The following is an 18,143-nucleotide window of genomic DNA, read 5'->3' as shown; positions in this document are numbered from 1 at the left end:
AGCTGCAAGCTGCAACTGGTGGTCTGCTTCATGTAACGCACAATAACAAGGAGCTATGTGCTACCTGGTTACATTATACAATTCTGCGGAGCAGAGCTGATAAGAAAGTATTACAAGGCTCTTTCCGCGATAGATATTCTCAGGAGCATTGATAGGGTCTAGAATACGACGATAGGACAAAATCGTTACGTTGCGGTGGCGCGGTTAGCGTTAGGGTGGGGGGAGGGGGGGGGGGTCGAAATTTAGTAATACGTATTTCATGAAACTCAAAATTCTACAAGTTGAATAACTTGATCCTATCCAGAACGGCAAGTGTTGGAAAAAGGATTGGACTACATTTTATGCAATTCGGAACTATAATAGCTGGCTTATCTGTAAAAACACGTATATGCATGAGGAAACTAATGGTACATACGTTGTCTCTACACTGAGCCAGAAATTATAGTTCCTAATTGCAAAATGTAGTCCAATTGTAGGAACTTTAGATAGATCCTAATCGAAGATTTATTAGCCAGAGTGGCAAAGCTGTAACTTCCACGTTCCCAGTCAGCTGTTTGAAAAATACGTTTGTAGTTTGTACACATGTGCAATGTTTTGTTTCGGTTCAAAATGGCGCTTCTTGCCACAGTTTACAATAGATTGAAAATGTTCGACGATGAAGAATGCAAATGCCAAGAGAGAACCGGTACACGGAGCCTCTAGACCCTCATCGAGATGTGAAACCTACGCCTTCTACTCCGGCTTCGTGGCCCCCTTGATCCAATTGCTGCCAAAGGAAAAAGGTTAGGTGAATTTCTCATCAACTACTCTCCGTGTAGGTATTGTACCTAATAGAGAAAAAGGGATCAATACAATAGCAGAGAACAAAACAAAAATAGTTGAACTAAACTAAACCGTAAATAAGATCTTCCTGAATTAGAAACTTTAGCATAATTCAACACCCTTGACACGAGATCAATGCGATTATAAGATTTCACGATTGCATTTTCAGCATTGCCAGTGTACGGATTATGAGGTCACTGCCTCCACAATGGGATATTTGAGGGGCTTTGAGGAAGAGGCGCTTTTTTTTTTTTTTTTTTTTTTTTTTTTTTTTTTATACAAAATTGAAATATTAATGAATTTAAGTAAAACCAGTCCTAATGCATATTCTCTGAAAAATTCACTCCCAAATTCCATCCCCTGTTCAAAATTGGCGATAGGAGCTGCGTTTCAAAATACCATGGGAGTTTTTATAGCCAACTGAAGGAGGCGATAGAAAATCATATAGTTGGCTGTAGAAAGTGGAAAAAATCATACGACCGGGCTACACGAAGCGATAAGAAATTATACAGCCAGGCTATAGTTCCTATCGCCGGGCTTTACACTTTATCGCCTGGCTGTTGCTTTTTCGTCATCGGCTATAATGGGCTATAAGAAATTGTGTAGAAATTCGTGTGCTTTGTAAATCCTTAAGTTTGTACGGAATCACCTTAATATATTTACAAAACGCACATTATATTTTCCTTTACTACATATTCTTGTCATCAATTAAAGTGAGAATAAACTATACAGAGTGTGCAAACATTTCAAAGTCATGAGTTGAAAACGCTGACACCACGAGATTTAATATTTGAGCCTAACATAAAGCGGAGTGGCGGCGCACTGGCGCCTACAAACCTAACTGGGATACTTCACGCATTGCACAATGTGCGAAGTATCCCTGTCAGGTTTGTAGGCGCCAATGCGCGTTTCTCGCTGGCTGCCCGCCCGCCGCGCCGCGCCGCAGCGTACTATACGGCGCTTGAAGCAACTATTTCACACCAGAGGTATTGCACCGTATCATACGAAATTGAGGGCGCTCCAACATATTAGGAATGGCAGGCATCCTTCAAAAGTACGGAGCTTTCCTCGCAAAATAAATTAAGATACTACGGCCCAAAAAGAGAGCGGTAGTCCAAAAACTCACTAAGTCCTAGCATCCGTCGTTAGCATACGTTAGCATACACATAACGTTCATAACGTTCAGCATACACTTTATCGCCTGGCTGTTGCTTACTCGCCATCGGCTATAAAAGGCTATAAGAAATTGTGTTGCCGGCCACAGAAGCTATTGGAAATCTTACAGCCGGCTGTAGGTCTATGGCATTTTGGAACACAGATTCTACTGCCAATTTTTACCAGGGTTTTTCAAGCATCAAAATGTCAGTTTGAACTTTCTTTTCACCATAAGGATCTATGTAATTTCGAAACTTCATACTTCAAACACGTATTTCTCAAATGGCAAAAACTGCACTTATGCGCCTTGTCCTCCAACCCCCTTACCTGTTGTCCTACGTGGTTTCGGCTGGAAGGACTCCTACACTCCTGTCCTCTAACTTTTTTGGCGCGTATACGTAGTATACCGCCTTTGCGATCGTTTCGACCCCCCCCCTCGATACAATAACCGAGTCCCCTAGTTCCTTACCGAAAAGTGACTACCGCGAACTTCTGAGATTTTCCAAAGCGTGTAAAAAGTTTACTAATCCGTCAATAATAATGATTAAAATTTGTTTCTCATTCTGGGGCTCGCTAGTTTATGTGTAATGAATACCAAGAGTCTACGTTTCTTGGTTTTTTTTAAAAAAACCTTAGAATGGGGCGCGCTGATTTAAAATATGCATATATAAGCGGAAGCAAGCGAACTGATTCGAGGATGGCTGACCAGTTCGGCACTCCTTGAATGAGAATTTCACTCACTCCGTTTTGTTCACAACGTTGCTTTGACATATCTCCACAACACTGTTATCCTTTTCAAAAGTTGGTACTCCTTGCTCTGATAGCCGGGGCCACCAGGATAGTGGTAAGTGCAATCTGTGATGAGCCTCGAGACTCATTAGACCATTTGCTAAACGTGGCTCATACAGGAGTCCACTAAGCCCTCTCGTCCCCACGCTCCTGATCACTGCGTCGGCGTCACGAAGAACAATGGGCCTTGGGTCCCAACGCGGCCGATACCCGTACCCCAATTACTCACGCTTCATTAACCATTTCACCGTCACGCTAGGATTCATCCAATTTTCAAAAAAAATTGTTTCGCATGTATTTAGCAATTTTTTCCTTACTCTCCGTTAAAACACAAATAAAAAGAGACCTCATTCATAAAAATCGGCCGAATAGAAGAGAAGTTACAGTAATCGAAATCCGAAGAAATCAACAAAACCTCGACTCCTCGATACGATAAATAAAATGAAGGGGAAAAAAAGAAAGTATAAATTACAATTAAATATAATTGACCTCAAAATTTGACAAACAATTCATTTATATACCTAACGCTGAAAAAACTGGGAGAAATTACAAAAAATTTGCCTCTTGCAAGGGGCTTCTTTGTAAGAATTTTGACCTGAAGACAACGGTCGAATAACAGCAGTACTCCATACAATACACGGTGTGCCTGAACGAGTTAAACATTTTTCATACGTCCAAATCGAAAAATCTTTATATTTTTAACTACAATGTTTCTTGAATCGTTTAAGCAAAAAAAAAAAAAAAAAAATTCCGTCGAGATTCTGGAACGCAAAGGCGCTTTAAAAGTATTCTGGGGCTATAATAGCTAAATCACCGGTAGTAAATTCGTTATATTATTAAAAAGAAATTGACTCCATAGTTTAATTCCTTAGTTTCTTGAATACGATTATTTTAAGCACTTAAACATTTATACCACCAATTTTAGCCATGGGGTGATTTCCTGAGAGCCGATAATATCACGAATTTCTCATAGAACCCCTCAACAGTGGCTTGCTTTTTTGGCAGCCGATTCGGCCATCGAACCGGAGTTTAAATGGAAGCTGATAATAACCCAAAGCTCTGAGAAAAATTTTGAGATGAGTATAAGAACGGTTTGTTGTAAGTAGCGAGGAGAGGCGGGCAAAGCGGCTAAAATCCTATCTAATTTTTACAGTTTTTCTGTTGAATTAATGTTGCCGCGGGCTTCTGACTGTCCACACATAGTTCTGTTCAGCATATCGATACATAAGTATTTACATTTTACATACGTAGAATCTAATTTTCACGTCGGGGAGTTGACATGCTTTGATTTTTTCGATTTTATACGGAAAATTGATGGTTTTTCGGGATTGAAATTATTATTGTTTCATGAAAAATAAATGCACCCAAAATGACTATAGCATATTGATTCTTACACATTTGCACTCACAAAATTGGTTGGTAAATTCAACGAGTGGGTGCATTGACCTGGTATATCAAGTTTCTGCAATTTTTTACGGCAAATCAGTAGATTTTCGGGATGTAGATTGCTTACTTTCAATTCATGAATTAATAAAGCAACGACATGGTTGAACTTCTTTGCATGGAAAGACGTTTAAAATAACAAAATCAAGACGTATTTAATGCAATTGCATTTATATCGAGTCAATTTCTTTTCAATAATATAACGGGATTTTTACTACCGGTGATTTGGGTATTTTAGCCCCAAAATACCTTTAAATCGACTTTATCTTCTAGGAGTTCGACAGAATTTTTCCTTTCTTCGCTTAAATTATTCCGTAGCACTTTTCTTCAAGAATCTGATAAGATTTTGCTTGAGGCAGATCAAAAAACTTAAATTCGATCGAATAGCTTTCTACTTTCACAATACACGGTCTCGTCAAGGTGCGTCTTTGACCTCGCAGTGTTGGATCGTGAATTCTCTTTTTATGCTGTTTGCCTATTTTGAAATCTCTGTAAATGAAAACTAAAGGGGTTGATATGTGCGAGTTAATGACGCGCCTTATCAACACATTGTGTTGGAGTTCACTGCTTGTTTTTCTCTCTTTTTTTTTGCATTGCTGGTGTCATAAGGGCTGATTCTTCTTCTTTCTTATAACCTGAATAGCGGGCGAATAAGGGTTCGATTCAAACTACTACTCCCCTCCCCCCCTCCCATAAAATACCCCAAAATGTGATATAATTCCTTTACTTTGAATTCAGTCCAGTTGGTTTGACGTTTCTTCTTGCAGATCAAGAGGTTGCTCAGTTGTGGCTCAACAAACTCAACAGTGACGAGAACGAAGTCTACCGAATCCAGTATGTCTTGCTTCTCTTCTACGCTCTCCACCGTGGGAAACTCTCGTGTCCCTTCGATCGACCCCCTCCGGATGGGAAGCTCCCCAGGATATGTAATGTAAATAACTTGCCTGTGTTTCTTTTGAAATTGAAACATTCAGAAATGAAAAAACTACCGCCATCGGTAACATTAGAGTACTATTATTGTGTAGATAGGAAGAATACGGACACTGGGCCTCCCGGTTTCAAACCACTCCTGTGCGTCCCATTAGAAAAACCCTCATTAAAGTGAGGCATGATATCCTCGTCGATGTTGTGTTACACTCTTTTGCGGACAAAATCAACATGATGTCACTTCAAAATCACTCTGATGTTACTCTTACCAAGTGAAGCAAGAAAGCTCGGTGGACATCACAATGATGTCACGCTGCAGCAAAAACACAGTCGATGTCATCATTCCATCAGAGTTATGTCATACGACGAGCCATCTCTTAAAATTTCTTCAAAAACATTTCTTCCAAGAAATGTTTCCAAATTAAACCCCTCTTATGGGCATGGGCAAAATTATATTTTTTTTTGGGGGGGGGGGGGGGCGGCACCAAATGACGCGTCACCAAGGAGGATTCGTGGGACTTCCCTTGCTCTAAAAGCGGGTTTTAAGGATTTTAAAGAGGGGTCCGAGGAGCCTTCTTCGGAAAATTTGAAGAAAGTGAGTCATCAGCAGGAGCAACTTTAAGCTGTTTTTGCCAGAAAATTGATCGCATTACAATTTCAAAGGTCAAAGACGTGCCGCGCACTTGAAATCTTGTACATTTCTCGGGTGGAGCCGAGTGGATTTCTGTGGAGGTGTGTAGGTACCCCGTTCCTCCAGTTCCACCCATGACCCTGAGAAGGTTAAACTAAATATTTATACAGTAATGAAATTTACTCGATCTTCTCTCTTTGAAAATTAACAATATTTTGGCAGAAAAAGCAAAAAGTATTCGCTATCTTATACGACATTTTTTTTTAGTTAAAAATAAATGTGTACAATGTTTACGCCACTATGATCGAGTCAGTTCCTCACTGTTAAATGCGAGCCAAGTGAAGCATGTGATATTCGACAAGTGTTGGTGACAACCCTTTCCCATTCAGAGTTGCCGCTATTTTTCTGGGTTCTGAGGGTCTTCGCGTGGCTGAGCGCCGAGTGTCCATATTCTCCCTATGAGGATACGCCACCCTCACGTGGGGTTCCTTGTTTAGGACAACGAATGGATCGTGTATTATGAGCGATGGAGAAAATCTCCTAGCCGCATCTGCCATCCCTGCCTGGACAAGGACACCAAGGAGGTCTCGCCGTTGGGTCTCGTCCGTGCTACAACATTCAGAAGTAGGCAAGAAAGTGATGAGTGCAGACGCAAAGATGAAGGCGCGTTTCACGAGTTCCAAAATGACCGGTCGAGATCGACGGAGCGCGTTTCCCGGACCCGCAGAGGGAGTAGTTTCCACCGCCATGGTGCAGAATTCCTTCATTGGGTGGGTACCATTTAGGTGAATCTATGATGCGAGTGAAAAAATTGAGATATCTAACAAATTCTGCGTTTAAAAAAACCGGTTTCTTGGGAGGAAATGGATTTATTACGCTCAAAAGGCTCATCTGGCTGTTTATTCCCAGTAAAATATCCCGTTTCTGAAACTTGAATTTAAGATGTAAGTATGAAAACGTAAATATTAAGCATTCGATTCGGATAATCGAATACAATATATCCCGCTCACTTACTTGCAGCTTTTGCTGGTGGTTGCAAAATAGATCATTTTGACAGAAAACAGCTGCAATGTGTCTGTGGGCGTGATAGATCCGTTTTTTGCAAAAGAATCAAAGTGAAACCAGTAATACAGCAAATGTATGTTTGATATCTCGATATATCTTTATCGCCGGTATAGATTCACCTCGTTGTTACGGAATATACTTACATGAACATAAAGTGAACATAAGCTATTTTTATTGTGCGCATCGTGTTCAACGTGAACTTTTGGTCAAGAAACATGTAGGTATCTGAATGCTTAAATTCGTACTATGTCTGGTGGTCTATTAAGTTGAATAATTGAAAAGTGATGTTAGGATAAAACGATTTTTAATTTAGTTACTGCCTTTAAAGTTAAACAAATGAAGTTTAAAAAATTTTCAATTCAATTTATGTAGAATTATCTTTTGAAATTATCCATTTTATCTTTTAATCCTCGACAGGACTGCGCCGAGACTCTCGCAAAATGTTCTGGCAAGAAACCCGATGGGGGCGATAGAAAAACCGCTAAGAAGAGCGAGAAAAGCTCCAGGAAGAACTCCGAGGAAGACGTCATGGAAAGCACCGAAAAGATCCCCGAGAAAAAAGTCGTAAGGTGCTCCGAAGAACACCCCAAAAGAAATGTCTCGACGAGTTCCAGGAGGAGCTCAGATAAAAGCCCTGAAAAGCGCTCTCGTGAAACCACCAAAAAGAGTGTTACAGGTAGCCTCGGGGAGGGCTTTAAAAACTATTTTCGGAGAAAGTCAAGGGAGGGCTCCGAAAAAAGCCGCGGAGAGAGTCCTGAAGAGATCCGCGGAGAAAATCTATGGAAAAATCGAGGAAAGAGCGTCGTGGGGAGCCTCAAGGAGAACCCTGAAAAAGAGTTCAAAAGAAGAGCTTTGGAGAGCTTTGAGCAATGGCCTGAGAGCGGTGGGCGGCAAAGGGCCGGAAAAGGCTCGAGCCCCATGAAGAATCTGGAGAACGCAGTCCCGAAGAGCACCGGGAGGAGTCCCAGGAGGAGAGCAGAAGACATAGTTGCTAGGAGCCCAGGGAAGAAGCCCGACAGGAGTCCGGATGATAATGTCACGAGGAGCTCAGGAAAGAGGTCCGAGAAGAGTCTGGAAGATAGAGTTGTTAAGAATCCTGGAAGAAGGCCCGGAAAGAAGTCAGAGGATGGAGTCGAGAGGAATCCTGGAAAGAGGTCTGGAGAGAGTCCAGAAGATGGAGCTGGGCAGAGTCCTTGGAAGAGTCAAGAAGACGTATCCGCGAAGAGCTCTGGAAAGAGGTCTAGAGATCTTCCAGAAAATGAAAGTGCGGAGAGCCCTAAAGAGAGACCTGGGAAGAGTTTGGAAGATAAAAACCGGAAAAGGGATGAGAGGAGTCCTAGAAAGAGTTCCCTGGGGAGCGTTGCGGTGACCCAACCTGCACAAGGAGACGATGCTGGAAAGAGCACCGGTCCGAGACTGATCGCATCCAAGTCTTATGTCACGTCAAAGGCCGCAGTGAGCGACACGAAAATCGGCAAGAGTCTTTCAATTCATGTCGATATTCACCTGGAGTTCGACAAATTCCACGGTCTCAAACTCAAACCTGGAGCCAAGTAAGTTATGGCTGTTGATGCTTCTTTATGTTTTATAAGTCTGAAGGAGGGGGGGGGGGGGGCGAAAGAGAGACAGAGAGGAGTGGGACATAGAGAAAATTCCAAAGATCGTTATGTTTCTCAGTGAATAATTTTTATTCACACTTACTTAAGTTTTAATATATGACCGTTACAAAAATTGAAACCCCTTCAATTTGTTTGCATGCAACATGGACATCCAATGAGTAGGAATAGTTGCATCGGTTAAGGCGCTACTATTGAATCCCGTCATCTCAGTGTATCTAATCGGCAGTTTTGACGCTAGAAAAGAACCTCAGATGGGCATTCGTATTGAAGTATGTTCCGTTGTGAGAAAAGATAAGAACACATAAAATGTTTCCTTAAAATTTTTAATCGCATGTAATTACAAATCAAATTCTTCAATCATTTTAAGGGAAAATTGCAGAAATATTTTGACAAATCGTCTTATATCGGAAAAAATTAAGTAATTTTCAAAATTTTGAAAAAGGAAGATTCTTTTACACTTATTACTATTCTTAATACGACATGTTTATTCTGACATGAAATGCACTGCTACTTCGGTTAGGTCTTAGCTTTTCTAACGTAAGGATCGCATAAGTAAGTAATTGTGCATGCAGATACATTTGTTTCAGTTTTTCCTTTTCAAGGATCTTGTAAAGCTTCTGTTAACGTACACTATTTCACCTAGAATGATGTACCTTTTAGGACAGTCCATATAGAATTGGATTATTTTAAAACGTGCATACTCATTTTAAACTTAATTCAAGGTTTATCCTGCAATGAATTTTCTAGTAAGATTTGATCTTAGTTGCAGAGTCGTGCCGGGCCACAATAGCTTACATGATAGCACCATGAAAATGTTATCAAGTCCTACTCACACTGTGCCCGCAAAAGATGCCAATGAAGTTGGAAATGACATTAAGTATCTATCCTTGTAAATTATTTTAATATTAATTGAAACAAGATATAAAATACTTAAATATGAGAAAATCGCTGATTTATGACTTTTTGTGGTGTCCAGTTGATCTTATCACAAAAGATGAGGATTCATTCATAAGGAGAAGAAATACGAGCATTTTGGCAAATCACCAAACGGCTCATTGGCTTTAAATTGATCTTAATGTGAAGTGGGGCTTTTACATTAAGATCTGGTTTTATCAAGTTTGCACTTGTAATTCGTCAAAATCTGCCGAGGCTAAAACCGTTAATGCTCAAAAGCAGGCTGAGAAGAAACACATACTTATTTCCATACTTTTTTCTTTTTTTTTCTAAGTTTTATTTTCCTTGGACCTCAGAACTACCCTGTCTGTAAAAGTATTCCGATCTGACAATGAGTAGATTTCTGCGTTCATTTAAAAATTTAGCTTCTGACGAGGGTTTAAGTCTATAGTGCATTTTTGCATCATTTTTTATCCCTTTCATCAAAACAACTATGATAGTTCATTCAATTTTTGAGCTTGCGACGACAAATTCTACCTCCGTACAACCAAATGCAAGCCAAATTCATCCACTAAATGTATGGGATCTATTTAGAATTTTAGAAAGCCCAAAATGATCCCCATTGTCTGGGCTCAAAGCCAACCTGTTGGAAGCATTAGTGTTAAAGTTTCTTCTTTATATTTAATCTAGGTCTGGGCCAACTGCAAAAGAAAAAGAAGAAGAAACGAATAAAGAATGTTTGAAATTCGAACGTCAGAGGGCAAAGTGCACTGTGGAATGTATGCTGAAACCGAAACGTGTCTTCGATGTGGATGCCAAAAATATTGGCGAAAATGACATTAAGTATCTATCTCAACCTACAGCGAGACTAAAACGTTTTAAAATAACTTGACTGTCGAGTTAGAAAATAATCTATCTTTACGACCGCTACTGCCCTCTACAGATTCAAAACCGACGAGAAATTTGTTTACGACGTGTCCATGTAACAAAGATATCATAAGGGCTTTAATGCCGCGATGAAGGAGGTTTTGAGTTTTATGATTTCAAATTGAAATGTACATTGCTATTTTAACGTTTCGAAACTCTCGCTTATGTTTTATTTTTAAAAAGAAAACTAACGGAAATACTTGAAGAGGGTTAAAATCCACGGAAAATTTCAATCGGAACAGTTGGTAGGTTTTCTCTTGAAAAAGTAAAATCTGTTTGGATATTTATGTAACGTTGCGGTCGGAGGTGTGCATTTTTCTTCTGCGGCCATAGATTTCTGCTTTACAAAATAAAAGAGATAGCTCGTCAAGCCTTGAAACGTCCCTGCAGTATTCAAATTCGCGCAATTCAATCTCTTTGAGACTATACATACAATTAATAAAATAAAACATTGAATTTATGAAAATTGTCAGTTTCATTTCTATCAGAGATAGGTTATTTCTACACTCGACGGCACAACTGAATTGTTCAATTACTCAAAAAATGTTGCAACAATGCTTTTGAGGGTTTGGCATTTAACTGAGCTACCAAACCACGTTTCTCGTTTAGTGGCGCTCCAAATTTTCAGTCACATTTAATTTTTTATAGGATAATGAAGTGAATCGTTAATCAAATCAATCGTTACGAATAGACAACATTTTGGGAGATTTCTTCCACTCCCTCAAGAACTCAATAACATCTATTAAAATTTTTAAAAAAGTAGAGATTTTGAAACATCACAAGCAAAATGCTTGTTTTTATACGGTTTTACCGGAAGATCATTTTTCAACGTTATCTCGGTGGTTATTATACTCATCCTACCGAAAGGAACGATCGTCAAGTGATTGATGAAAACTTCGGATTGTTCCTTTGTCACCAATGATTGATTAGAAACATCATTGAAAAAAAATTATCACTATCTCACCTATGTATACTTCCAGCTGATTTTGGCACCAGCCATAAGAGTAGTTGCACTAGCTAAAAGTGTAAAGGCACTAGCTAGCGGTATAGTTAATCCAACCACACGCATGCTGACAATGAGGGCACCAGCTAGAGGTATGGTTGATCCAACCACACTCTCAGCTGACTTAATCATAACTCTGGCTTGTGCAACTACTCTAATATCTGGCGCCAAAATCAGCTAGAAGGATAGTTGGGATTGATATACTTTTTTTTCGTGAGACTGTTACAGATATTATTGAAGTTGCATATCAACTATTTTGAAGGCGCAATTGTGACGTACTTACCAGAAATAAATACTCTCCAGAGCTAAATGGTGCTTTCATATATTATTAAATGGTTAAATGCTCACAGCCTAGATAAACTACAAGAAATGCCGGTTACAATAACAATGAAGGGACCTATTATTCGGGCACGTTAACGGTGCGTATGGGTGAAAAAGTCATTTGACTGTATATACGCACACACCTTAAACATCGGGGTCTATTTTTCTCTATTTTATTTTTTAAAAGGTACTTGCTTAGTTTGATCAAAAACACCGCAAGTGGCGGTGCCGGATTATTGAATATTTAATTAACTTAAATATCCATTAACTTCTCATTTCTTCCTTGATTCTGGAATTAAATTACTATCCAGAGAAACAGATTTCTCAACATAGACCAGGAACACAAATAGCCACTCCTTTGTAACACAACCATATTAGAATTACTTTCTTATCACTAACGATGGTAACATGTCTACTTTCAGAGAGGGGAGCCCATGAATGTGTGAAGGATCAAGACTCTTCAAATCCGAAGGAAATTGACGCACTCCTTTTAGATAAGCTTAAGTTCTGTCCAAAAGTTCGCCATGGGGGTGGCAGTGAGGGGCCGGACCCGTGTACTGAAGCTGATTCAATGGATCTAGAGGATTCATGCTCTCAAGATACTGACACTCATGAGTCTGAAAAATTTCACTTAAAGTCGAGTGGAAGTACGGCCAAACTCAAGAATGGAATTCGGTCCTCCGAATCGGCGAGGGAATCTTCTGAAAAAGCCTCTAAAGAGACATCTGAGAACGCTTTTACGTGGACATCTGAGACGCTTTGTACTGGAACCTCCAAAAAGACCTCTATGGGGACATTTACATTCTATCCTAGAGAGGGATGGAAGGTAGTCATAGAAGATAAACCCTCTGGGGATTTGCAACCTGAAAAAGGATCCGACGGAATGGATCCATACCAAAGGAACATTGATTTTGAGAAATCTGTTTCAGACTCGCCTTCCAAGAATGTGATAAAAAAAGAATTCCACGAAACGGACCCATTTTATCGAATCCTTATTAAAAATGAAGCTGTCAAAGACTCGTCTTCTCCGTATAAGGTAAAAAAAGAATTCGACGGAATGGATTCGTACCAAAGAAACTATGATTTCGAGGAATTCGTTAAAGATTTGCCTTCTCAGAATGATACGAGACAGTCTTTAAAACCAAGAAGGTTGTTAATGAAAGGATCTCCTGGTAGACCATCTGATGATGATGCTTTAGGGTACAAAGAGAAAAGAAAAGTTTCATTCCCAGATCAGAAGACCTTGGAAGTTCAGAGATTCCCAGAAAGTGGATTGACTAGAAACAATCGATACCCTGATGTAAAGTCTTCTAGGTAGGTTCAATTTGTGTGTTCTATCGTTTAAGATCTTTTCTGACCATCAGTATTTAAAGTGTCCGCATCGTATACCCAAACGAACAATTTTCCAAATTAAAAATTGCTTTTACAATTCTTGACACTATTTTTGCAAGATTGTACACATTCAGAGCTTGGTATAGTTCTTAAAATTGTTCAGTGTCATTTTTTGGTATATTTTCATTATAGAATGTGTAAAATTCTTTGACTCTACCCGCAGGTACATCTCGAGGACAAGCCCGGAAAAACTCACGGACAGCGAGGTCGTAGAGATGTTCATCAGCCAACTTGAAGATATGAAAAAAACTTACGATTTTCACTACGAGCAGCTAAGGACCAATCAGGTTGCGAGTCCCAGAGCCGAAAGTTTCGGTGACAAGAATCCCAAAGTTGAGAGTTCAGTGGAAAAGAATCCCAGAACCGAGAATCTCAGGTCTGGAAATTCAGAAATCAAGAATGAAAGAACCGAGAAGCGCGGGAACACGAATCCCGGAACCGATAGTGTAAGGAATAAAAATCTCGAAACCCAGAGCCCCAGGAAACAAAATTTCAAAATCAAAAGTGAAGAAATCGAAAATCCCGGAACGAGGCTCCTCGGAGCACAGATCCCGAAACCCAGAGCCCCAGGCACTTGAATTTCAAAATTAAAAGTGAGAGAACTGAGGGTCCCTGGAATAACAATTCTAGAACTAAGAGCCCCGGGTACAGGAATCATAGGGTCCATTATGCCGGAATTGAGAGATCTAGAATCGAGAGTCCAGAAAAGAAGAATCATAGAATGGAGAGTCCAGAGAAGAGGGATTATAGAATCGAGAGTCCAGAGAAGAAGAATCATAGAATCGAGAGTCCAGAGAGAAGGAATCATAGAATCGAGAGTCCAGAGAAGAAAAATCATAGAATCGAGAGTCCAGAAAAGAAAAATCATGGAATCGAGAGTCCAGAGAAGAAAAATTATAGAATGGAGAGTCCAGAGGAGAGAAATCATAGAATGGAGAGTCCTGGAGAGAAAAATCACGGAGCTGAACGCCCCTGGAACAAGAATTCCAAAATCAAGAATGAAGAAGCCGCGAGTTCCAGGAATGAGAGTCCTGGAACCGGGATCCCGAGAAACAAAAATCCCGTGAACGAAAGTCCCGAGGAGAGCAAATCCTGGAGTCAAGAGTGTCGCAACTGAGAGCTCCAGGAACAAGAATGTCGGGACCAAAAATCTCGGAAACAGGAACATCGGAAGCGAGAGTTCCGGGAGCAAGAATCTTGAACTTACAAGTCCTGGAAACTCAAATCCTGGAGAACAGAGTCCCAGCAAAGAGGATTCTGGAACCGAAAGTCCCGGAAACGTCTCCAGATGCGACTCAGGATGTGCCCCCGTCTCCGCTGATGAAGTGTACGCGTTGATGAGGGAATTCGACGAGCTCATCAAATCTTTCAATTATTTTTCGGCCATGCTCAATCATATAATCACCTGCAAGAAACGAGACTGCGTCAGGAGCTTGACCCGGAAGCCGAACTTCAGTTTCGTCCTCCCGCCCAAGCTGCATCAGGGTGAAGTGGCCCGAATTCTGGGGGCATTTGAAAAGATGATCGCGTCTTATGAAAGGTTCGTCTCCTCATTTGCAGAGGCGGATCCAGCAATTTGGCAACACCGGATTCCATCCGTTGAGACCTATGTTAAATCTATGTTAAATTATCGATGCTTATTAGGAAATCTGGCCCCTCCAAGAATCGGTACATTTTCATAGGTTTAAATTGAGAAAAACAATGTTGCCAATTTGCTGGATCCGCTAATGCTCATTTGTTCACTTTATATTTTGATAATAATAATAGTTATAATAAAAGAATAGTCAAAAAAAAAGAAGAAAATGTTATCGAGGAAGGTATAAAAACTGCTCCTGAGCAGATTTCCAGCGCTCATTCCGAAAATGATCTACTTTTTCTCGATCAATTCAATTTGGCCGGGAAAATACGGGAATAGCAAGAGGTGCAGCAAGTGAGTGGGCTTCCTTCAGGTAAAATTGCACAAAAAATACGACAAGTTTTAAATTCACTACTTAGCGCACAATCTGTATAGTTTGGTGTGCTTCTTCCAATTTACTCTCTCAAGTTTTTTCAGATTTTAGTTTTTTTCATTAGCTGGTAGTCATTACGATTTTCGTGCGATTTTACCCGTAAAAACCCGTCTATTTACTCGTCCGTATCTTTCCCGCACACCAGGCCCATTATCCCCAAATTACGGCATCATCTGGGAATCTCTGCATGATAGAGAAAAACCGTTTCCGGATTTAGCGGCTAAATATGTGCATGCAAATATGAGTATAAGATTTTCCCTGCTCCTTCTGATGACAAGGTGTTTTCGATTAAAAAATATAATCCGCACAGACCCTTACTCCCTTGCATCAGAGAGACCAGGTTTGAAAACTTGCTCAAGGGTCTGTCCATGTCCAAAATTAGCCTTATGGCAAGAGCCTACCTCTAAGAGCAAATATCTTTCATGATGTACGTTGGCAAGACCGCTTGCTTCGATAAATATCGATTGTTTTTACTCGTATTTTGTTAAGAACAAACTCTGATCAACGACTTGAAGTAATGCCACCAAACATCTCCAACAGGTTCAGGAGGGCTCTCCACTCTGATGAGCCTCCTGCGGCTCGAGACACCGATGCCTGCACGGAGGAGCCCTGCCCCATTAAGGTTGAGGTACAGGATGGCTCCCACAGGGCAGGTACCCCGCGAGAGGAAGCTGCGCTCTCTGAAGAAAGAGGTGATACCGAAGAGGGTGGTTATGTCAGAGAAAAGGATGCGAATGATATCTATAAACAAGTAAGTAACTCGGTAAAGTGGACGCATTAGTTTTTATCTTGAGAAGTCGACTAACAATGGACCACTAGACAAGGTACGAATTTCAGCATTCTGATACATGTTCCTTAACCAAAATTTCACGTAAAACACGATGCGCACAACGAAAATCACCGAAATCAACTCCTTACGAAGATATTTAATGATTCTTGATGTGTAAATTCAAACTTCCCGCTCATGAAAACTCAGTGCTTTACGTGATTCACATCGCGCGCTAAACGTTTATCATGACGCGATATAAAAATCTGGCAACCTCGATCTTGACGCTTTGGCTCAGCTATAGCAAATTACTTATAGTTTGAACATCACATGGTGGGAAATGAACATTGCTCGATGGAGCAGCTTGCTGAAACCGTTATAGTGCGCGATTTGACTCACGTAGAGCTTTGAGTTTCTTGTGAGCGGGCAGTTCAAATTCCTCGTAACCAATGTGAAATAAAAATGCAAATATCTTCGTTAGGAGTTGGTTTCAGTGATTTTCGTCGCGCGAATCGTGTTCTACGTGAAATTTTGGTTAAGAAACATGTACCTATCAGAATCCTTTAATTCGTACCCTGTCTAGTGGTCCATGTCCTGGCTGTAAGCTACTTTTAATAAAGAGCTATATTCACAACTGCTGCACTATATCGATGGTGCAATTCGACGGTGAAACTGCAAAAATTCATGACTCGATTTCGGTGTTTCGAAATCTCCGCCACTCTTTCATTTTTCAACTGGAGATCCAACCAATCCAATGACTTGAAGTTTTCACGGAATGTACTTTATAAAAATTTAGAAAATCACCGAAATTGTCAAAAAACGACGTCCGGTAGTTTTTCATGTAGAAAATAAACTATGACATGACGTCTGCATCGCCGCAAACCGAGATGCAGTTTCCCCATCGAACACTGGGGAAAAACACACATTGGATCTAGAGTCCAGACTCTTAAAAACATCGACGAGAAAAAATACTCTTGATTCAATCAGATTTAAGCTTAAATCAAGAACCAAGCCTCTTAAGAGCTGATTTCCTTTTGATCTAAGCTTAAATCTGCTTGAATCAAGAGTCCTTTTTCTCGTCAATGTTTTCAAGAGTCTGGACTCTAGATCCAATGTGTTTTTTTTTCCTAGTGAATTACTAAACACTGTATCTCGCTTTGCGATTGTGCAAGTTTCTCAGATCTAAAGTTTCATAAGGCGGCCTTCATCATTGTTTTTACCAGAAATTTTGTTTGATTTGCCTTCACTCTTTCTATCCAGAATATCTCCTGAAGATTTTGTGCCGTATAGTTTAATGAGATTGCGAGGAATTAGAAAAACAACTCTCCTTAAAAAGGTCCTCGCAGCCATGTAGGGGCCTTTTCGCACCTATCACCTCAGTTGTATTTGGCTAATTTTGTAATTTGTGCTATTCTCATGCTCATGGTATTGTCTAGGAATCACCGTCTGAAAATAGAGCCCACGCCGAAGAGAATGTCCACCTCGATGCGAATGCCCCTATCGAAAGGCGTGATATTTTCAAAGAGGAACCTAATTCTGAAGAAGATAGCATTCTCGAGGAGGACAGTTTTGCAGAGGGAGACAGTCTTGGTGAAGAGGACAGCCTGTTTGAAGATGAGAGCCTTCTTGAAGAGGGCAGTTTTTCTGAAGAGGACAGGTTTCTTGAAGAGTTCAGTTTTCGTGAAGGGAGAAAATCTGCCGGGGAGGACGATGAAACATTATTCTTGAAGAAAAGAACCATGACAGAATGCACCATATGCACCAAGAAGGTCCGGGATTTCTATGTCTCACAGTATGACAATGAAATTAACGTAAAGGGCGGCCAGATTGGAACGAAAGGAAGCGAGTTCGAAGGCCAAGAACCTACATGGCTACATTCGTCGAATTTATTTGAGAACAATGGCCGTGGAGAAACGTCGGACCCGCAGACAAACTGTGTTTTCCCCGTCAATCATCGTCTTGACAATATCTTAGTCCAGATTTCCCTACTCTCAGCCCGCCACAAGGCTAGAAATGTAGGCGCAAACCAGCGGAACTAAGCAAAACAGAATTGTTGCATTTATTTTGAATTTTAATTTGAAAATATGAAAAAACAAAAGACGCGAGAGTACTATCAAAATTGAATAATTATCAGTCTTTTCTGGAATTTGTTTTCCTTTTTATGTACGTAAAATTTACATTTTAAAAATGTGTTAAGAAATTGACCCACAAATTTTGTAGTTAACGTCTCATAATCGATTACATTGGTGGTTCAGGTGAGAAAAAAACCCATAAAACGATTGCTGCGTCGCCTCTTACCGTTCATATTGTTATTTTTACACACGAAAAATTAATAATTTTTTTTTTTTTTTTTTAATTTTCGTCATTAATTCAAGATCAT

At 40.2% G+C, this 18,143-nt stretch overlaps 3 protein-coding genes across 5 annotated transcripts; all 3 read left to right on the top strand.

Annotated features, from left to right (window-relative positions):
• The first annotated feature begins 464 nt into the window (after window positions 1-464).
• LOC109035032 (uncharacterized) lies at window positions 465-12,158 on the top strand. 3 transcript variants are annotated; one of them, XM_072299949.1, is made up of 7 exons: window positions 472-782; window positions 4,977-5,140; window positions 6,265-6,537; window positions 7,250-8,385; window positions 9,215-9,328; window positions 10,036-10,188; window positions 12,019-12,158. In XM_072299949.1, the coding sequence occupies exons 1-7, from the start codon at window positions 656-658 to the stop codon at window positions 12,032-12,034; spliced, it is 1,983 nt and encodes a 660-aa protein (XP_072156050.1). In that variant the 5' UTR covers window positions 472-655; the 3' UTR covers window positions 12,035-12,158. The 3 variants fall into 3 exon arrangements, with proteins under 3 accessions (XP_072156051.1, XP_072156050.1, XP_072156052.1); XM_072299950.1 differs by lacking the exon at window positions 9,215-9,328 and having other exon boundaries at window positions 465-782; XM_072299951.1 differs by lacking the exon at window positions 6,265-6,537 and having other exon boundaries at window positions 478-782.
• Window positions 12,159-12,167: 9 nt separating this feature from the next.
• Window positions 12,168-13,570, top strand: LOC140224516 (uncharacterized). The gene is made up of 2 exons (XM_072299953.1): window positions 12,168-12,910; window positions 13,152-13,570. Exons 1-2 carry the CDS (start codon window positions 12,168-12,170, stop codon window positions 13,564-13,566), a joined length of 1,158 nt encoding a protein of 385 aa, XP_072156054.1. The 3' UTR covers window positions 13,567-13,570.
• Window positions 13,571-14,324: 754 nt separating this feature from the next.
• On the top strand, window positions 14,325-18,060 carry LOC140224515 (uncharacterized). Its single transcript, XM_072299952.1, has 3 exons — window positions 14,325-14,528; window positions 15,538-15,748; window positions 17,200-18,060. The coding sequence occupies exons 1-3, from the start codon at window positions 14,326-14,328 to the stop codon at window positions 17,800-17,802; spliced, it is 1,017 nt and encodes a 338-aa protein (XP_072156053.1). The 5' UTR covers window position 14,325; the 3' UTR covers window positions 17,803-18,060.
• Window positions 18,061-18,143: the final 83 nt, after the last annotated feature.

Source organism: Bemisia tabaci, chromosome 4 (genome assembly GCF_918797505.1).
Source record: "Bemisia tabaci chromosome 4, PGI_BMITA_v3".
NCBI lineage: Eukaryota > Metazoa > Arthropoda > Insecta > Hemiptera > Aleyrodidae > Bemisia > Bemisia tabaci.
This window is presented reverse-complemented; position numbering and strand designations above follow the sequence as displayed.

Excerpts from the sequence above, each read along its gene's own strand:
- LOC140224516 (XM_072299953.1), top strand. The coding sequence starts at position 12,168 with ATGGATCTAGAGGATTCATGCTCTCAAGATACTGACACTCATGAGTCT. Across the intron at positions 12,911-13,151 it reads CCTGATGTAAAGTCTTCTAG|GTACATCTCGAGGACAAGCC; the intron begins GTAGGTTCAATT and ends CTCTACCCGCAG.
- LOC140224515 (XM_072299952.1), top strand. The coding sequence starts at position 14,326 with ATGAGGGAATTCGACGAGCTCATCAAATCTTTCAATTATTTTTCGGCC. Across the intron at positions 14,529-15,537 it reads ATGATCGCGTCTTATGAAAG|GTTCAGGAGGGCTCTCCACT; the intron begins GTTCGTCTCCTC and ends CATCTCCAACAG. Across the intron at positions 15,749-17,199 it reads CGAATGATATCTATAAACAA|GAATCACCGTCTGAAAATAG; the intron begins GTAAGTAACTCG and ends GGTATTGTCTAG.
- LOC109035032 (XM_072299949.1), top strand. The coding sequence starts at position 656 with ATGAAGAATGCAAATGCCAAGAGAGAACCGGTACACGGAGCCTCTAGA. Across the intron at positions 783-4,976 it reads ATTGCTGCCAAAGGAAAAAG|ATCAAGAGGTTGCTCAGTTG; the intron begins GTTAGGTGAATT and ends TTCTTCTTGCAG. Across the intron at positions 6,538-7,249 it reads GTGCAGAATTCCTTCATTGG|GACTGCGCCGAGACTCTCGC; the intron begins GTGGGTACCATT and ends AATCCTCGACAG.